This window comes from Danio rerio, chromosome 23 (genome assembly GCF_049306965.1).
Source record: "Danio rerio strain Tuebingen ecotype United States chromosome 23, GRCz12tu, whole genome shotgun sequence".
Classification (NCBI taxonomy): Eukaryota; Metazoa; Chordata; class Actinopteri; order Cypriniformes; family Danionidae; genus Danio; species Danio rerio.
This window is the reverse complement of record NC_133198.1, coordinates 31,040,631-31,057,671: the sequence shown is the minus strand read 5'-3', so window position 1 is coordinate 31,057,671 and position 17,041 is coordinate 31,040,631. Positions and strand designations below refer to the sequence as shown.

Here is a 17,041-nt window from a genome sequence, read left to right as displayed (position 1 = left end):
TTCCTAATGGTTATTTGATGCATTTGTTGTAGAGTTAATTCAAGCCTTTCTAAAACGATGAGTCACAACAATTTTGTTACAAATTTCACAGACACACACACAGCGTGCGTTTAACTTTGCACTGTTTTTGCACTGTGAATGTGACATGGTACACGGTAATATCCACTGCTGTATGAATATACGTTATGTTAATGTACAAAATAAACCTGATTTAATGTCCACAAATCAGGATTGAAGCCTCTTCTTTTCTAATTGTACTGAAATGCAGCTGTGGTGATGAATTACAGTGAATTTACCGTCTTTAACTTACTTTATTACAAACATGTACTGTTTTCAAAAAAGTTTTAAACTTGTCAAACTCATTCTTGATCACATTTGATGATCATAGCGAGCTGAACAGATCTTTTAATCCCGGTTGCTTTGTGCTCGTCCTGCCTTGTTGATATGATTATATGCATTACTATGGAGACATGCTAATATGTGGCTGTCAATCAATTTGGTGGGAAACTGCACTCCCACGTCAAGTTGGGCCTTAAAATGGAAGGGATATATATCCTATTTTCACATCAGGAAATTAAAAAAAAAAGACTTCTTGTGTTTCTATCACCCTAATATGACTGTGGAAACACAATGCCTAAACACAGTTCTGTCCAAACAACTCACAAAAGATGATTTTCATCCTAAACTGCCCTTTAAAGCTTTTAAGGCATGAGATTTACATTCCTTTTTAAGAAACGAACTGCTTTTTACAGTGAAGGTGCATTACAAAACTTATCAACGGGAATATACTTCAATAATAGCTGGAAATAATTGTGATACACATATACTTAACAGATTTTTGAATTTGATTAAACTGTGTTGTGATTTTTAACGTGTTTTTAATGTTGAAAAGATGAAAAAGATCACAAGGTTAAATGAAAAGATCAAATGGTTAATCAATAAAGGCAATTTTTCATGTTAACCAAGGTTTCCAATGTTAATGGAGCACACTTTACCTTTTGGTAATCAGCTGAAATCTGTACCCAATACAACACATGCTTATAGTACACAGAAAATGCTACACAACTTTACCATTCACATTAGTCAGTCCCTTCATTTCAGACTTACAGAACACTCCATTCACCAAGACACACAATCACCCTGCACTTCTGTGGGTTGTGTTTCTCTCCTGGGCAGCATTTGTGATTTTGTAACTTGTTTCAGTTGTCTGTACTTCTTCAGCTCTGGGATTCACTGAGTTTGTTAAAGCTGGTTTTTCTTTAGCGCCCTCCTCCGATCTCTGAGTTTCTGTGGTGGTTTTCACAGTTTGGGACAGTAATGACAGGACAGCAGGCACTGGAGGCTGGTAGCGGTGCTGGTAGCCAAACGGCCTCAGATGGTAAGTGTAGTATTCAAGGGTGTACATGAGCACAGGATCTACGTAGTGGAAAGAAACTGCCAGATCAGAGCAGCACTGAGGGCCCTGTAGGGGTAAAACAGACACAAGAGATTCTGAGATGATAATATTTTTACAACTGATCAAAGATAATTTGCTTTAAAGAAATATTTTAGGTTTAGCAGCTTGTGTCATAATGTTGATAAGCACAGGGGTCTCCAGATCCCAATAGAGTACTTTTTCTTTTTTTTTAAAAAAGTCAGATATTAAGGAATAGTTTATTAATGCCATTAAAAATAGAATTAAATAAACAATTTAGTAAAATAAACATATATGCACAACAATAAAATATAAATAATCAGTTTTCAAAATTGTAATATTTATAATATTTTTGTTTTATAAAAAATAAATAATAAAAAAATAACTAAAACATGATTAAATTGTTATCAAATTTTTCCAAAATTTTATTACGATAAATTAAAAATAAAATGAAAATAAAATAAAGCAAATATATAAAAGTGAGTTCTAAAAAGGTTAATAAATGTCAAATAAATATACAAAATTAAACAATTATATAGTATAACTTCATAGAAACAGTCTTTTCTTTTCAGCAAACTTTCTTAAAAAATAAATAGTGACAAAACTAAAGCCCCACTCATTGGGACTAAAAGTGTCTTAGATAAATTAGATCCTTTTAAAATAGACATTGATAATAGTACAATTTGTCCTGCTCTACAGGTCAAGAGTTTGGGTGTCATCTGGAAAAGCACACCCTCGTTTGAAAGGCATATTAATAATATTATGCATACTGCATACTTCCACCTGCATAATATTACTCACCTCCGCTCCTCTCTCACATCCAATAATACAGCAAGTCTTATCCATGCATTAGTTACTTCACGTCTTGACTACTGTAATGCACTTCTCACTAGGCTTCCTTCTAAAATTCTCCATAAACTCCAACTGATTCAGAAACATTTGTTTTGGTTTATCTGTTGATGCTTGTTGTAAGGTGACCTTATAGGTGTCCAGAAAGGCAAAGTTTATAAATAAAATTAATTATTATTATTATTATTATTATTGTTATTATTATTATTATCCCAGTGATGGATTGCAGCTGTAAGGGCATCTGCTGTGTAAAACATATGCTGGGTAAGTTGACGGTTCATTCCACTGTAGCGACACCCAGATTAATAAAAGGACTAAGCCAAAAAGAAAAATTTATATTATTATTATTACTATTATTATTATTATCAAAAATAAACAAATACATGTAATATCTTACAAAATAAAACAGAATAAAACTAAGAATTACAAATTAGATTGAAATTAGAGTTCACAAGACTTTTGATTAGAATTTTGAATTGATTTGATGTTTTCTGTGATTAATCAAAAGATTCACAGGTAAATCACAGTTAAAACAATTATAAAAATAACTGCTAGCTCCAGTGCTATTTAAATTCCTTGCTTTTTTGTTTTGTCTTTACAAAAATGTTGTCTTTAACATGCAGAACACAAAAGAAGATATTTTGAAGAATGCTGATAACCAAACAATTAATGGTTCATATTGACTTCAATAGAAAGGGGGGAAAACTATGTGGATTATTATTTACTTACCAGCATTCTTCAAAATATCTTCTTTTGTGTACAGAAATAGTAGAAAACATAAGTAAGAAAGTTTGGATTAAGTGGAGTGGATTTAAATGATAAAAAAACATTTTTCAAGTATTCCCAAAAGGCTATTATTTTCAGAAAGAAATACACTCATTCATCATTAATCATATTAGTTTTTATAAACACACTTTATAAAACACTGAAACAGCATTTGTGCCCTTTCTCGTTGCCATTCCGATTACCATAAAAAGTACTAAATTGTTAGTATCTTAGGTTTTGTATTGTTATTCATTAGCTGTCTAGTCACGAATCTCAATCATCACGTAAAAACTATTGACAAATGCTGCCCCCATCAAACCTACCCATTGTGGGTTTCACTTGCAATCACCTGAACGAGGTTGCTAAAATGATGAGAGGTAATTTCATTCTCAAGTACATTTCTCAAACAATGTTGTTGATTTTTATTCACACCCATCTTAAATGGAAAATCACTTTTTTTGCTTAAATTGTTTTCTCTGCTCAGTGGCACTCACGTTTTTAAAAACGTATCAAATTATATGTTTAAGTTTTGCCAAAGAAAAAGAAGTCCTAATTAGCTTGCTGCATTTAGGAAATGAGAGGCTACTGAATGTAGAGGAATGTCATAAAGGACACAAAATGTTTTAAAGTTTGTAACTTTTTTATTTAGCATATTTTTTAGCAGTTTTTATTTAGAAAATATTAAAATAATTAAAAGTGAAAGGATTTTATTCATTCATTCATTCATTTTCTTGTCGGCTTAGTCCTTTTATTAATCCGGGGTCGCCACAGCGGAATGAACCGCCAACTTATCCAACAAGTTTTTACACAGTGGATGCCTTTCCAGTCGCAACCTATCTCTGGGAAACATCCACACACACTACAGACAATTTAGCCTACCCAATTCACCTGTACCACAGGTCTTTGGACTGTGGGGGAAACCGGAGCACCCAGAGGAAACCCACGCGAACACAGGGAGAACATGCAAACTCCACACAGAAACACCAACTGGGCCGAGGCTCGAACCAGCGACCTTCTTGCTGTGAGGCGACAGCACTACCTACTGCACCACTGCTTCGCCGAAAGGATTTAATATTGTTTCAAAATATTTTAATGACAGATAATTGTTGTTCTTTTACCTTTATTTTTTAAGAAGAATCCCGAAAATGCTTAACTTAAATTTTTTTTTAAGTTTGTAACTTTTTTTTTTTAGCAGGAATATATAAAAATAATTAAAAGCGAAAGCACTGTATAATGTTTCATAATATTTTAATGGCAAACCAATTTAGATATTTTGAACTATTTATTTTTCAAAAAAGAATCCTAAAGAAAGTTTCATGTTTTAATGATAACAACTTAAGCTTGCTATTTCTGAAGTTTTTTTCTTTCTTTCTAAACAACAGTTTTTACCATGACAAAACTATTAAAGATGTAGGTTTAATTGTGCTGAGGATAATGACAGGGTTTTTACATTTTCATAGTGGTGCACAGAGCACCGAAAAATCATACTTACAGTAAGTAAAAGTACAGTTACTTGCCATAAAATGTTGAGCAAGTACAGTAAAAATATATTTTGCAAATATTACGCATTTACATGTCATTTGTGGATGTGTGTAAATGTAACATGCACTGTATTGCGTTTAGGTATTGCCCAACAGGCACACAACGTCATAAGACTTTAATGTTAGGTTAGATTTAGGTTGTGATGTCAGGTTTAAGAATTCAATGTCTAGTCATCATCTAAGGACAATGTTATTTTGATGTCCAATAATGACATGAAATGACGTTGATTTTAGGTTGTTAGAAAGTGACCAAAATCCAACGCAGAGCAAACATCTTAAACCAACGTCATATTGATGTGAAATGCTCACATTTATTCATCAGATAAAATCCAACATCTGATAGACGTCATAGTGGTAAAGTCCAAAAACATCAAGCTGTAACATCATTATATGTTGAAATTTGGTTAATTTTAGGTTTGACAATGTCGGCCTGACGTTGGGTTCTGATGTCAACCCGATTTCATTTCCAAACAAAATGTAATGTCTCCACAATGTTGGGGTACAAAGTCAATCTGAGGTCATGTTGACATCTTGTGCCTGCTGTGCGTTTAAGGCCATTCCGGTCATTATACAGTAAACATTCTTCATCTTCTCATCAGTGACATGCATCTAAACAGTCTCTGGGTCATAGCGTAGAAAGATTTGGACACCAACTTGGACACTTTTAATGCTTCCAAACAGTTTGATGCAATTAAAAATCACCCATGTCTCAAGGTAGTTCATTATGTTTGTTTATGTGCGATTTGATTGGACAGGAATCACAGGACTGATTTTTCTAATCCCCATAGAAAAGAAAAAGTAGTGACTGGATGTTGAAGGAAAGTAGTGGAGTAAAAGTACAGATACAGTACTAAATATGTACTCTGTGGAAAGTAAAAGTGCACATATTTAAAACTACTAAGTAAATTACAATCCCTGAGAAAAACTACTCAATTACAGTAATTTGAGTGTTTGTAATTACCACTGCCTTTTTAATAAAGAAAAACAATCTAAGAGCCAAATGAATGTCATGTTCCTTTACAGAACAACACCATTTTAGGAATATTTTAGGATGAAATCTTTTTTTTCACTGTATTTATGTTTTTATTTCAGTTAATGTATATGTTTCTGATAGAATGTTCTGTATAATGGCTTCAGTAGAATTAATAAGTGTTGATGGTAATAAGAAATGTAAAAAAATTTATAAGAATAATAAAAGCATGAATAATTAACACTGGAGTAAAAACTTAGCTTTGCATCACCGTAATAAATTACATTTTGAAATATACTTAAAAAGAAAACCATTATTTTGAATTGTAACAATATTTCACCAAACATATCTTTTAGCTGTATAAAATAAACCCTGCCTGACTTTTTTTTTTTTAAATCTCACCAACCAAACTCATTTAAATGCTAGTGTTTAAAAAAAAAAACAAGTGTCTGACTTACTTCTACAATTGGGTAATAGCAATAATTCCAGTACCAGAAGGTCTTGGAGAACTTTCCAGTAAGATGATGCTCGGGAATAAAAGGATGAAAGGTTTCTCTGTGCAGCGAGTCCCTCGAGTCTCCAGCCAGGACCCCCATTTTCTCCAGACACTGCCCCATCGCCAGATCCTCCACCGGTGTAGTATGAGTGCACACTTTAGTGCTAAACCCCTCCACAAACCTTCTTAGAGCTTCTTTACTGAGCACATACCCTGCGCCACCGCTCATGTAGCCCTGCTTGGTGTACGGCTTAAATCGCTTGCCAAAATATATAGGCTGCTCCGGTGTGTAGTTCGACAGGATCCATCGCAAATTGTCCACAACAACAAAAGTATCATCGTCTGCTTTGAGGAACCAGTCTGCCTCATGGCCGTGGTTCTTTAGGGCGTAGTGGAAGGCACGGATGGTCTTCCAGTACAGTTGGTCTCGGCCTTCACCAGTGCCGAGGCCAACCGTGGGGAAACTGCGGTCTTCTTCTGAGCTCATAAATAGCACTACGTTACAGTGGCGACTCCATGTGTTCTTCACGTGCTGAGCTTTTGACTGGAGGTTACTGGGTCCGGTCATCACCCAGCACAGGATTCGCACTTTCTTGAACAGCTCATCGGCTATGTGACCGTCCTCTCCTGTGACATTTAAAAATGGAAAGTTTACAGGGTAACACTTTTATTTAGGTCACAATTTATGGTATTAACATACATTAAATACCACTACTAGCTTAATAAGCTACTAATTAGCTATTTATTAATAGTTAGGTAAAAGTTGAGTTTAGGTTTTGGGTAGGATTAGGAAAACAGATTTAGATCATACTTTATAGTTACAAATGAACAGTTAATAACAATAATAGGCAGGTAATAAGCCAGTAAATAATAGTTTGAACTGTGACTAAAGTGTTACCGTTTATTGTTAAGGAGCAGTGGAGTTTAAAACAATCAATGGAGGATTATTGGTGATTTTCTTGAAAAAACATCTTATTATTTTCTTTATTGAAAAAAAATGTTTAATATAAAGTACAGGTATGGAACACTAAAGGATTTATAATGTGTTTGCATAAAAACATGATCTTTGTTTTATTCTGCAAACTTCTAATGAGGCTTCTTTCATTATATATATATATAATTTTTGTTTTTAGTCGAATGTATTGCCATTGCTTTTAAGTATAATGATGATACTTTTGTTTGAAATTTGAATAAAAACTGTTATCAGACAATTATAGACTAAAATAGATATTAGCACTTTGCTCAAATCCATACCTAGTAAATACAGTACATGCTATCAATTCAATTCAATTCATGTTTTTTTTCTATAGCGCTTTTACTATGTAGATTGTGTCAAAGCAGCTTAGCATAGAGGTTCTAGTAAATTCAAATTGAATTGTGTCAGTCCAGTTTTCAGAGTCAATAAGTCAATAAATGCTGCAAATGCTGAGTTTCTTTTAATTGTCAGTTGTTAACCTGGAAAATTAATCAAAAACAAATATTATAACGTAAAACTATCAATATCCTCATATAATATATTAAAAGAAAGTTAACCGTTTAACTATCATAATAACTGCCTGATTGACCATCTAGGTCAGTGGTCACCAAACTTGTTCCTGGAGGGCCGGTGTCCAGCAGATTTTAGCTCCAACCCTAATCAAACACACCTGAACAGGCTAATCAAGGTCTTACTAGGTATACTTGAAACATCCAGGCAGGTGTGTTGAGCCAAGATGGAGCTAAACCCTGTAGGGACACCGGCCCTTTAGGACCAGGATTGGTGAACCCCCGATCTAGGTAATCATTATAATCATTATATTAAATCATAGTAAACTATTACAAGAGGGAAATAACCCCAAAAGATGCATTTCTGCAGCAATATCAGATTAAATACCACTGTTGTAAAATGTGTCTTTATTATAGAAGCTAATTTAATCTTTCCTTTATCATAAATGTTCATCGCCATTGAGTCATAACATTTCAAAGTGATTTATGTAATCTGTCAGGCAACAAACACTGTATTTACCTGCTTTATCTGAGATGCGTCCATGTTATCGGACACTTACACTCCATGTAATACATTAATCATGGCTGACAGTGAATACAGTGGCATTGGTAACTTAAAACACTTTCTTCTGCACAATGCTGCAGCTACACATTGTGTTTCAGTCCAATACCAAACTGCTTATTTACAGTTTGTTGACCCCCTTTAGATCAACAAACTGTAGTGTCCTGCATTCACTAGTATAAAATAGCAAAAAAAAAAAAAAAAGAGTGGATGTCAAAATTGTTAGCCCTCCTGTAATTTTTCTTTTTCAAATATTCCCCAAATGTTTAACAGAGGAAGACATTTTTAACATTATTTCCTATAATATTTTTCTTTTTCCAAGTAGAAAGTCTTACTTGTTTTATTTCGGCTAGAATAAAAGCAGTTTTTTTTAATATCCATTTTAAGGTCAAAATTATTTGCCCCCTTAAGCAATATATATATATATATATATATATATATATATATATATATATATATATATATATATATATATATATTTATTTATTTCTTTTTTCTTCAGTTGTCTACAGAACAAATTGTTATACAATGACTTGCTTAATTACACTTATTTACCTAGTTAACATAATTAACCAAGTTAAACCTTTAAATTGCACTTTAAGCTCATTTCTAACATCTTGAATGACTAAAAATATTAAGTACAATAATATCTCCAGTCACAATGGCAAAGATAAAATAAATCAGTTATTAAAAATATTATGTTTAAAATGTGTTGAAAACGAATCTCTTATTTTGATCAAACAGACATCGGGAACAAAAATGTATTTTATAAATCTGCCTTTAACCGTATATCTGGGGTGGGATTTTTTACATTTTTTTATTTGATTGTATATAAAGATAAATGGTACACACCTGGCTGGTTAGGATGCTTGAGGTTGATCAGGGCAGATCCTTCAACTCTCCAGGTAAGGTTGGAGGAGTTTTGCTCTTGGCTTATTGGTGGAGACGGGCTGCTCCTGCCATTGCTCTGCCAGCTGAAGCTCTCCTCAAACCAAACCTGCCTCAGGAAGACGTACAAACTACAGCTGCCCACCAGGAAACCCAGGGAGAAGGCGCACCTTGAACTGCCTGCTTTCATGATGACCATTCAGGGAGCCCACCTGGGTCAGTCACTGCAAGGTTAGAAAAATCACAAATCAAGAATGACATTAATGACAATAAATATAATAGGAGTTGACAAATACACAATATTTTCAAATGATTGGAACTTATTAGGGTGTCACAGTGGCGCAGTGGGTAGCACGATAACCTTACAGCAACAAGGTTGCTGGTTTGAGCCCCGGCTGGGTCAGTTGGCATTTTGTGTGGAGTTTGCATGTTCTCCCCGTGTTCACGTGGGTTTCCTCCGGGTGCTCCAGTTTCCCCCACAGCCCAAAAACATGTGGTATAGTGAACTGTTTTAACTAAATTGGCGGTAGTGTACATGTGCAAATGCAAGAGTGTATGGGTGTTTCCCAGTGATGTGTTTCGGCTGAAAGGGCATCCACTGCTGTGACGACCCCTGATTAATAAAGGGACTAAGCAGAAAAGAAAATGAATGAATGAATGAATGAATGAATGAATGAATGAATGAATCAATCAATCAATCAATCAATCAATCAATCAATCAATCAAATTCAATTCAATTCAGCTTTATTTGTATAGCGCTTTTACAATGTAGATTGTGTCAAAGCAGCTTCACATAAATGGTCATAGTAACTGGATCAGGGTAGTTCCGTTTTTAGTGTTTAAGTTCAGTTCAGTTTAGCTCAGTTCAGTGTGGTTTGAAGTCATTATTGAGAGTCCAAACACTGAAGAGCAAATTCATCGATGCATAGCTTTTCAGATCCTGAACCATGCAAGCCAGTGGCGACAGCGGAGAGGGAAAAAAAAAATTCACCAATAGGAGAGTGAAGAAAAAAAACCTTGAGAGAAGCACGACCATTTTAATTTCTCCGCTGGCCATAAGTCTTGTGTAGAGCTGCAGTCTCAGCAGTGGAGGCTGGAAGCTGGCCTCAGCGAAGACTCAATCAATCTTATTAACATAAACATTAACCGTCAAATCTAATATGTATGACACCTTTTGTGAATCTGCAGGAGAGTTTTCATGAAGATCTGATATATAGAAAAATTACTCAGAATTCACTCCTATATTTACAAAGGTTTAATGAATAAGGCCAAAAAGTATTTTTATGCTGTTGTTTTTTTAAGTGTAAGGTGCAGTTGTTCTGCCTGTCAAAAATACTGAAGCTCTTGAAAGCAGATTCTGATAGGGTTTCAAAGTTTTTTAATTATATCTTCATCATCATTTAACAGTCTAATAATTATTTTTAAATAATAATTTAAATAATAATTTAAAGTTTAGACTAAAAAGTATTAAAACATTAACTAAAATATAAACTAAAATTATAAAATAAATGTTAAATTAATATAATATTGAATAGATAAAATAGTTAATTGCATATAAAAATTAACAAAAACACACAGGAATATTTAAAAAACAAATAAATTATTTAAAAAAATGTAAAAGACAAAATCACACAAATAAATTATTTAAAGTGTGAACACTGACTGTCAAATTTTATCTGTAAAATAAAAAAAACTATCTGTAAATTTTTCGTAAAATTAAAATGTAATCTAAATCTAAAAAAATACATACTCTTATTAATGAAAACGTGTTTCAATTATATAAAAATAACAAGCATATATCCCTCCCATTAGGCATGAAACAATAACCATTTTCAAGGTTTACCGCTGTTTGGAAAGTCAAGGTTTGACAACTGCCAGAATTTTCTGCTATATCGTTCTTAGGGTATGTGTAAGATTTTTTATTTATTTTGTTTGTTTGTTTGTTTAGGACAACAGTGTCTCCAGCTGAAAAGATATCCAAAGATGCTGTTTAAAATTGTAAAGAAATCAAAAACATAAAAATTGACTTTTTTCTGTTTCTCTGCTGATCATTTTAAGCATGTTAATGCCATTTTCTACTTAGGATTTTGCTGTTACTAGGTTACAATAGTTCATAAGCTGGTTACCTTGTGTGCCTGATAAATCTTGTTTCTAACCCTCATTTCCCAGAGTTAAGCACCTGCTGCTGCCAGGCCCTCAGACATGCTGAAATGTCAACCTTACAAAACTGACATTCAGCTTGCGTGTAATCACCTATTCATATGTTTGCCTTAAAGAAATCAGTTTTATATTACTTAAACTAAATCTCTAAGTGTTTGACCTTATGTTTTTACCGAAGTATTCAAATTGAGTGTTTGGTTTAGAAAAATATTCCCCCAAAAAAACAAACACCCACAAATCCTGCTCTAATCTGTACTTTTGCCAATACTATTAGAATACAGATTTCTGCATAGAAATGTACTTATATATTATGGACTATATCATCTAATGAAATTATAAAAAGAATAATTCTCTATAATATTGTTTTATGTGGTCAACAAACAATAAAATCTGCATTAGATTGCCAAGACAAAGGCCCGTACCTTGCATTCCTTATCTCCCCTGTACATTTCGCTCGTAGTCCCACAGAATGATCCCAGCTCCGGTCAGATTCATGCCTTCAGTCTTTATTCTTCTCAGTATCGGCGTTTTGAGAGGAGAGGGGACCGTCTGGTTGCTTTCGAGCGCGCACTGTGACGTCTGCACGTAAACACGGGGATTCGATTCTTCGGTTAAAGGCCCGGGTGTGTGCAAGGCATTTTACCCCGAATTAGTATACGACTTGTATTTCACCGTATGGTTAACAGACCTGTTTATTTGTGCGTTGCTATCGGACAACAGACCCCTGTCATGAACAAACAAGCGGCCTGTGTCATCAGCGGCATCACACACACGGGCCGCTGCATTGAGATGTTTGATTGGAGGAATGGCCGGTTTGTTGCCATGGGTGACTCCTCCCACTAGGGCATTCGCTCTTCACATTTGATGTTAATAATTATTTACAACGAAAAAATTACTTTTATGTTTCGAGTGTAGGTTACTAAAAGTACAATAAATTATTAATAATTTATTTTGTATTATATAAAAAACTGTGACTGTGAAAATAATGCCCGATAACATTCAGACAATAAAAAGAAAAAACGCTAGACTTAGTATGGTGAAGAAGATACAGCAATAATACAAATAAATATTTTTAGTTCACATTCCCTTTTTAATTTTTATGTACCAAAATCAAAGCACAAAGTAATCCTATACAGAGCTAAGCATAATTGAGTACACCCCATTTAAAAAAATGAATATTTTTATAAATTTCTCAGTAAATATAGGCAATGTAGGCTATTTTGGTGCATTTAAACAAAAAAGATTTATTAAACAGATATATCTATTAAAATTATTTTTTAGTCACCAAACATATTTAGAAATTAAAAGATAATACAATTAAATTCAAGCAAAATATTGTAAAATAATTACAACCTACAAAATTTCAACAAAACTTTAGAATTTTTTTTTTTTTTTTTGCTTCTCTTGAGTTTCTCTCTTTTTTAAATTTGTATTTAATATTTTTCTATAACATATGAATTTGGGTGTACTAGTTTTTTGGACCTTTATCGTGAGTTAAGTAAGTTATTTTGTTAGACAAGCTCCAGATTTGGCTTCAGTGGTGACTATTTAATGTACATGTAGCCTATATTACAAATATAATATTGTATAGCTTCCTATTAAAAAAGAATTTAAAAGATAGATTTGTGAGGAGTGCACTTATACAGTTTGTGTTGCATAATCTATCTATCTATCTATCTATCTATCTATCTATCTATCTATCTATCTATCTATCTATCTATCTATCTATCTATCTATCTATCTATCTGTCTATCTGTCTGTCTGTCTGTCTGTCTGTCTGTCTGTCTGTCTGTCTGTCTGTCTGTCTGTCTGTCTGTCTGTCTGTCTGTCTCTATCAACTGTAACTATATGAACTTTGGTGAAACTGACCTCCATACGGAGATTTGTATGCATTTCCTAATTTTAAATTTTTTATATATTTATTTTATTTTTTGTTTTTCACGCTTTCTACGTAAAATGAGTCAGTTTTGTAAGAGACGCGCCTTTCAGTTCTTTTACGGGTAAAATTCCCTAAAATTCAGCATGTTTTGCATTATAACGGAAGTAGCCACTAGATGTCCCTATTCACTCGATTTTCAGGGTCAGACCTGAGAGGATTATCTAGTTAACGTCTAGTCAAATAAAATAGAAGAGGAAAAAAACACTACTCTAGTAAAATATATACATTGAAATGCATTTTTATTAGTAAAATATTAACATTTCTGCAAGGCTTTGCTCAACCATATTGAAAATATTGAATAATTGCATTATAGCCTATAAATAGACAGTAGACAGTGGAGGACTTATAGTCTGCTAATAAATCATCCTGTTAATAATTCATATGAATTTTCAGGAAGCATGTTTATTTTCTGGCAAATGTAATTAATCAGATATTAAGAATAATTAACCAGTTTAGGTTGCACATTTACTCGACGTGCTAGTAAACTTTCCACTTTTGTCCTTTTCCAGCAACACATGGGCTAATTTATTACAAACTATTCTAAACGAGTAGCCTAGCTATTGACAATTTGTTTTAATCTATTTAATTTTTCTCTTAACTCAGTACGTCTTGTCGGTGAATGTTAGACGTGTTAATGTGCGTAACATCTCCATGCTGTCACTGCTAAAGCAGGCGGAAGAGACTCGTCCACTCATAATCTTTCACTCTCTTCACACGCGCCTGTGCTCTTGAGGCAATTAAATGGATTTTGGATTTACTCGGTTTTTAGGGTAAGGCATTACACTATTAACTATGTTATTAATTTAACATTTACAATGTACGTGATTGACTTTTAAAAACGAAGCCTTACTTGACGTCCTCAAAAGACATTGGAATTGTCACATTGTGGATGTAGCCCATGACTTTTTAACATCTAAAATCTATTGAGTTGTCCTATTTGTACCTGATCAAAGTTGATATTTTTCTTCACTTCAGGCAAAATAAAATATAAAAATAAAGCATGTGAAATTTAACAACAACTTTTCCCCTAAATGCTCATTTTGTACTCAATATGATGAAACACTAAATCATTTAATTGAGTGCACTTACTCTAAAGTGTTTTGACTGTTACAATTGTATTTCAAAATTATTATTTCCCCAAAAATGTATTATTTGGTTACTCTCTAAACTTAGAATCTTCTCATCGTAAATTTATTGTTAACTTATTGCTTCTTCTGGCTAAATTTTACATCCATAAATGTACATTTTCTAAAAGAGGATTTAGATTTATATGTGAACTCCTTAAAAGACTAATAATTTATTGCACTTGTTTAATTTGCTGGAATTTTATTTATGTAATCCTTTTTGACTCTTTGTTCATAGTGTATCTTTGTAAATGATCTTTCTTGCATAAAAAATAAATAAATAAAAACGAGATTATTTACATGTAAGAAATGCTTTATTTAAATGTTTCAATAGCCTACAGAAAATTTATATACCAGAATATGTAATAACACAAAAAAAAATAATATGAGCAAAGTATACAACAGGTAGTTTATGTATTATTTATCTTTAACACACAGCCTAGATATGAAGCACTACTGATTAATCGATATCAACATTCATTTGTTGCCCTGCATACATGCCCTTTGGTACTCAAGTGTGTCTGTATTTGATGTATTTTTAGTTGTTGTTGTTGTTGTTTTTTTTACCTCTACAAGGTTTTGATTTCCTCATCAGATTTGATAAATGTTAGATTTGTTTTTAAAACTCATTATTTAAATGTGTGTGTTTAGGGGTTTGGCTATATTTATGAAGGCTAAATGTACTTACTATTTAAACTACAAAGCCTAAACTACATGGACTTATGAAATAGGCCACTGTGTTAAAAAAAAAATAGCTTATTAGTCTTACAAACATCTGCATGTGTGAGCACATGGATAGTTAAAGCTTGTAGTAAGCATTGGTTAATGATTGCTTACAGCAAAAAGTTATTTAGAAATTTATTATTTCTATTAATGTTGATACAGTTGCAATGTTGGCCCAATCTCAACTCTATTTTTTTTACCCCTTTCCCTTCCTCTTCCGCTTCATCTTGACTCTTGAAACAGAGTGTGAAACGGAAGGGCTTTAACAACAATGACTGCTGTAGTTATTCCAGCTGCATTATTTATTTGGTATTTTTTTTCAGGACATCACTGAAGGCAACTAAATCATGTTATCATAACATTATAATGTTGCAATAAGCTCATAAGTGTTCTGTGCATTTACACTTTGGTCATATTAATCTAAACACACAAAAACATCATTAATGGTTTACCAGACACTGTAAAAAAGCTCCTTCCCAGCCACTAGACTTTTCTGACAAGGTATTTGAGTGTCATTAAGTGGCAGATGTGAAAGTACAGTATGTTGTGGGACAAAGTTGTTATTAAGGATTATAGATATAAATCTTTTTTTAAAGCATGCCGGTAAAACACAAACGTCATTATTGCGTATTAAAATGTATTAAAACATGTGCTTGTTTGTTGTAAAAATTCATAACAATGACAAAAAATAATAATTTGTGCATCTCTTGGCTTCCCTGTGCAGCCAATTTGCTCTTGTAGATGATGTATTCTGGGTATTTTTCGTAACCCTTGGCTTCGAGTGTGGTCCTGACAAATCTTTATTTCCAGGGCGCCTTAGCCCTATGCACCTTAAATCTAAAAAGAATTGGGACACCCATATCCCTTTACGTGAACACGCAAAATTAAGATTAAGGGGAAGAGCTAAGGGGTACAATTGGGCCTTAAAAGTTTTTTTTTTTTTTTTTTTTTTACAGTTGTTGAGACAACTCAAAGTTCTTACTGCATCAAGTTGCCTTATTTTTTTATGTTTTCTAAACAGTTTATTTTTTACAGTGTAGTCTTGACCACCTTGATTATTTTGGATCAGCTGTGTTTGATTGGGGTTGGAGGAAAACTGTAAAGAGCTGTGGCCATCCATTCGAGTTTGAGACCTATGATGTAGATGTAACTGCTAAATTCAATTGAAAATATATATTTTAGTTCCTTTCATAAATGTTTATTTTATGTTATGAATGTTTATTTGTATTCCAATTATGAACTAAAGTGTCAATAGTTATGGAATGATATGAGGGTGACAGTGATAATGACAGCATTTTTATTTGGGGTTAAACTAACCCTTTAGAGTACTGCCTCAAACATTATCCGCTTGTTAACTATGACGTCATGCAAAGTGACTTTCGGGTCCAAGCGCTCTATTCAAATGTATGGGGAGACTCATGAAGTGGTAATTATAAACGTTTACGAAGCGATTTAATTCTTTCGAAAATAACGATCGCAATATATATGTCCATGCCTAATATCTGATGGCCAGAAAGTCATTCCTTTTTTGTAAATTGTCAAAATTTTGGTATTTGTGATGCAGCAAGCTGTGTACAATATGACTTTATATAAAATTAACTTTAATGTGTGATATTAATTAAAAGTGATCATAAACAAATAGTTTCTCAACTCAAATGAGTGGCGGATTGGACCCGGAAACAGTATTAAATACTTTTACCAACACGTCATCACTTAACAAGCAGATTTGAGGCATATGAAGATTCAGTTTGTTCTAGATTCTCGATGTTGTCTTCACAGATAGAAAGTATTTTATGGCATCTGGGTTTGACATGAAACCACATTAGCTCTGTTGTTTCCAGACAGCTAATGGTTGATGCTGGTGGTTTACTTTAAACTAGAACAGAAATGTCAAACTCAATTCCTGGAGGGCTGCAGCTCTGCACAGTTTTGTTCCAACCCTAATTAAACACACCTGATCAAACTAATTGAGTCCTTCAGGCTTAATTGAAACCTACAGGTAAGTGTGTTGGAGCAGGGTTGGAACTAAACTGTGCAGGCCTGCGGCCCAACGGGAATTGAGTTTGACATCCCTGTAGTAACTAGAACACGGTGAGGAAGAGATGACAAAGCTTAATTCCAAACA

The 17,041-nt window shown here is 33.3% G+C and overlaps 1 protein-coding gene across 2 annotated transcripts in view; it reads right to left on the bottom strand.

The window, feature by feature from the left end:
• Positions 1 to 858: 858 nt before the first annotated feature.
• The window catches only part of c1galt1la (core 1 synthase, glycoprotein-N-acetylgalactosamine 3-beta-galactosyltransferase 1, like a), a 47,353-nt gene continuing 31,170 nt past the window's right edge, over positions 859 to 17,041 (bottom strand). The window contains exons 1-4 of one of the 2 annotated variants that reach the window (XM_005162255.6): positions 11,553 to 11,918; positions 8,935 to 9,194; positions 5,998 to 6,662; positions 859 to 1,462 (exon numbers count right to left, since the gene is read on the bottom strand). In XM_005162255.6, the coding sequence (XP_005162312.2) occupies positions 1,136 to 1,462; positions 5,998 to 6,662; positions 8,935 to 9,169 (1,227 nt within the window). In that variant the 5' untranslated portion in view covers positions 9,170 to 9,194; positions 11,553 to 11,918 and the 3' untranslated portion in view covers positions 859 to 1,135. 2 annotated transcript variants of the gene reach the window in all.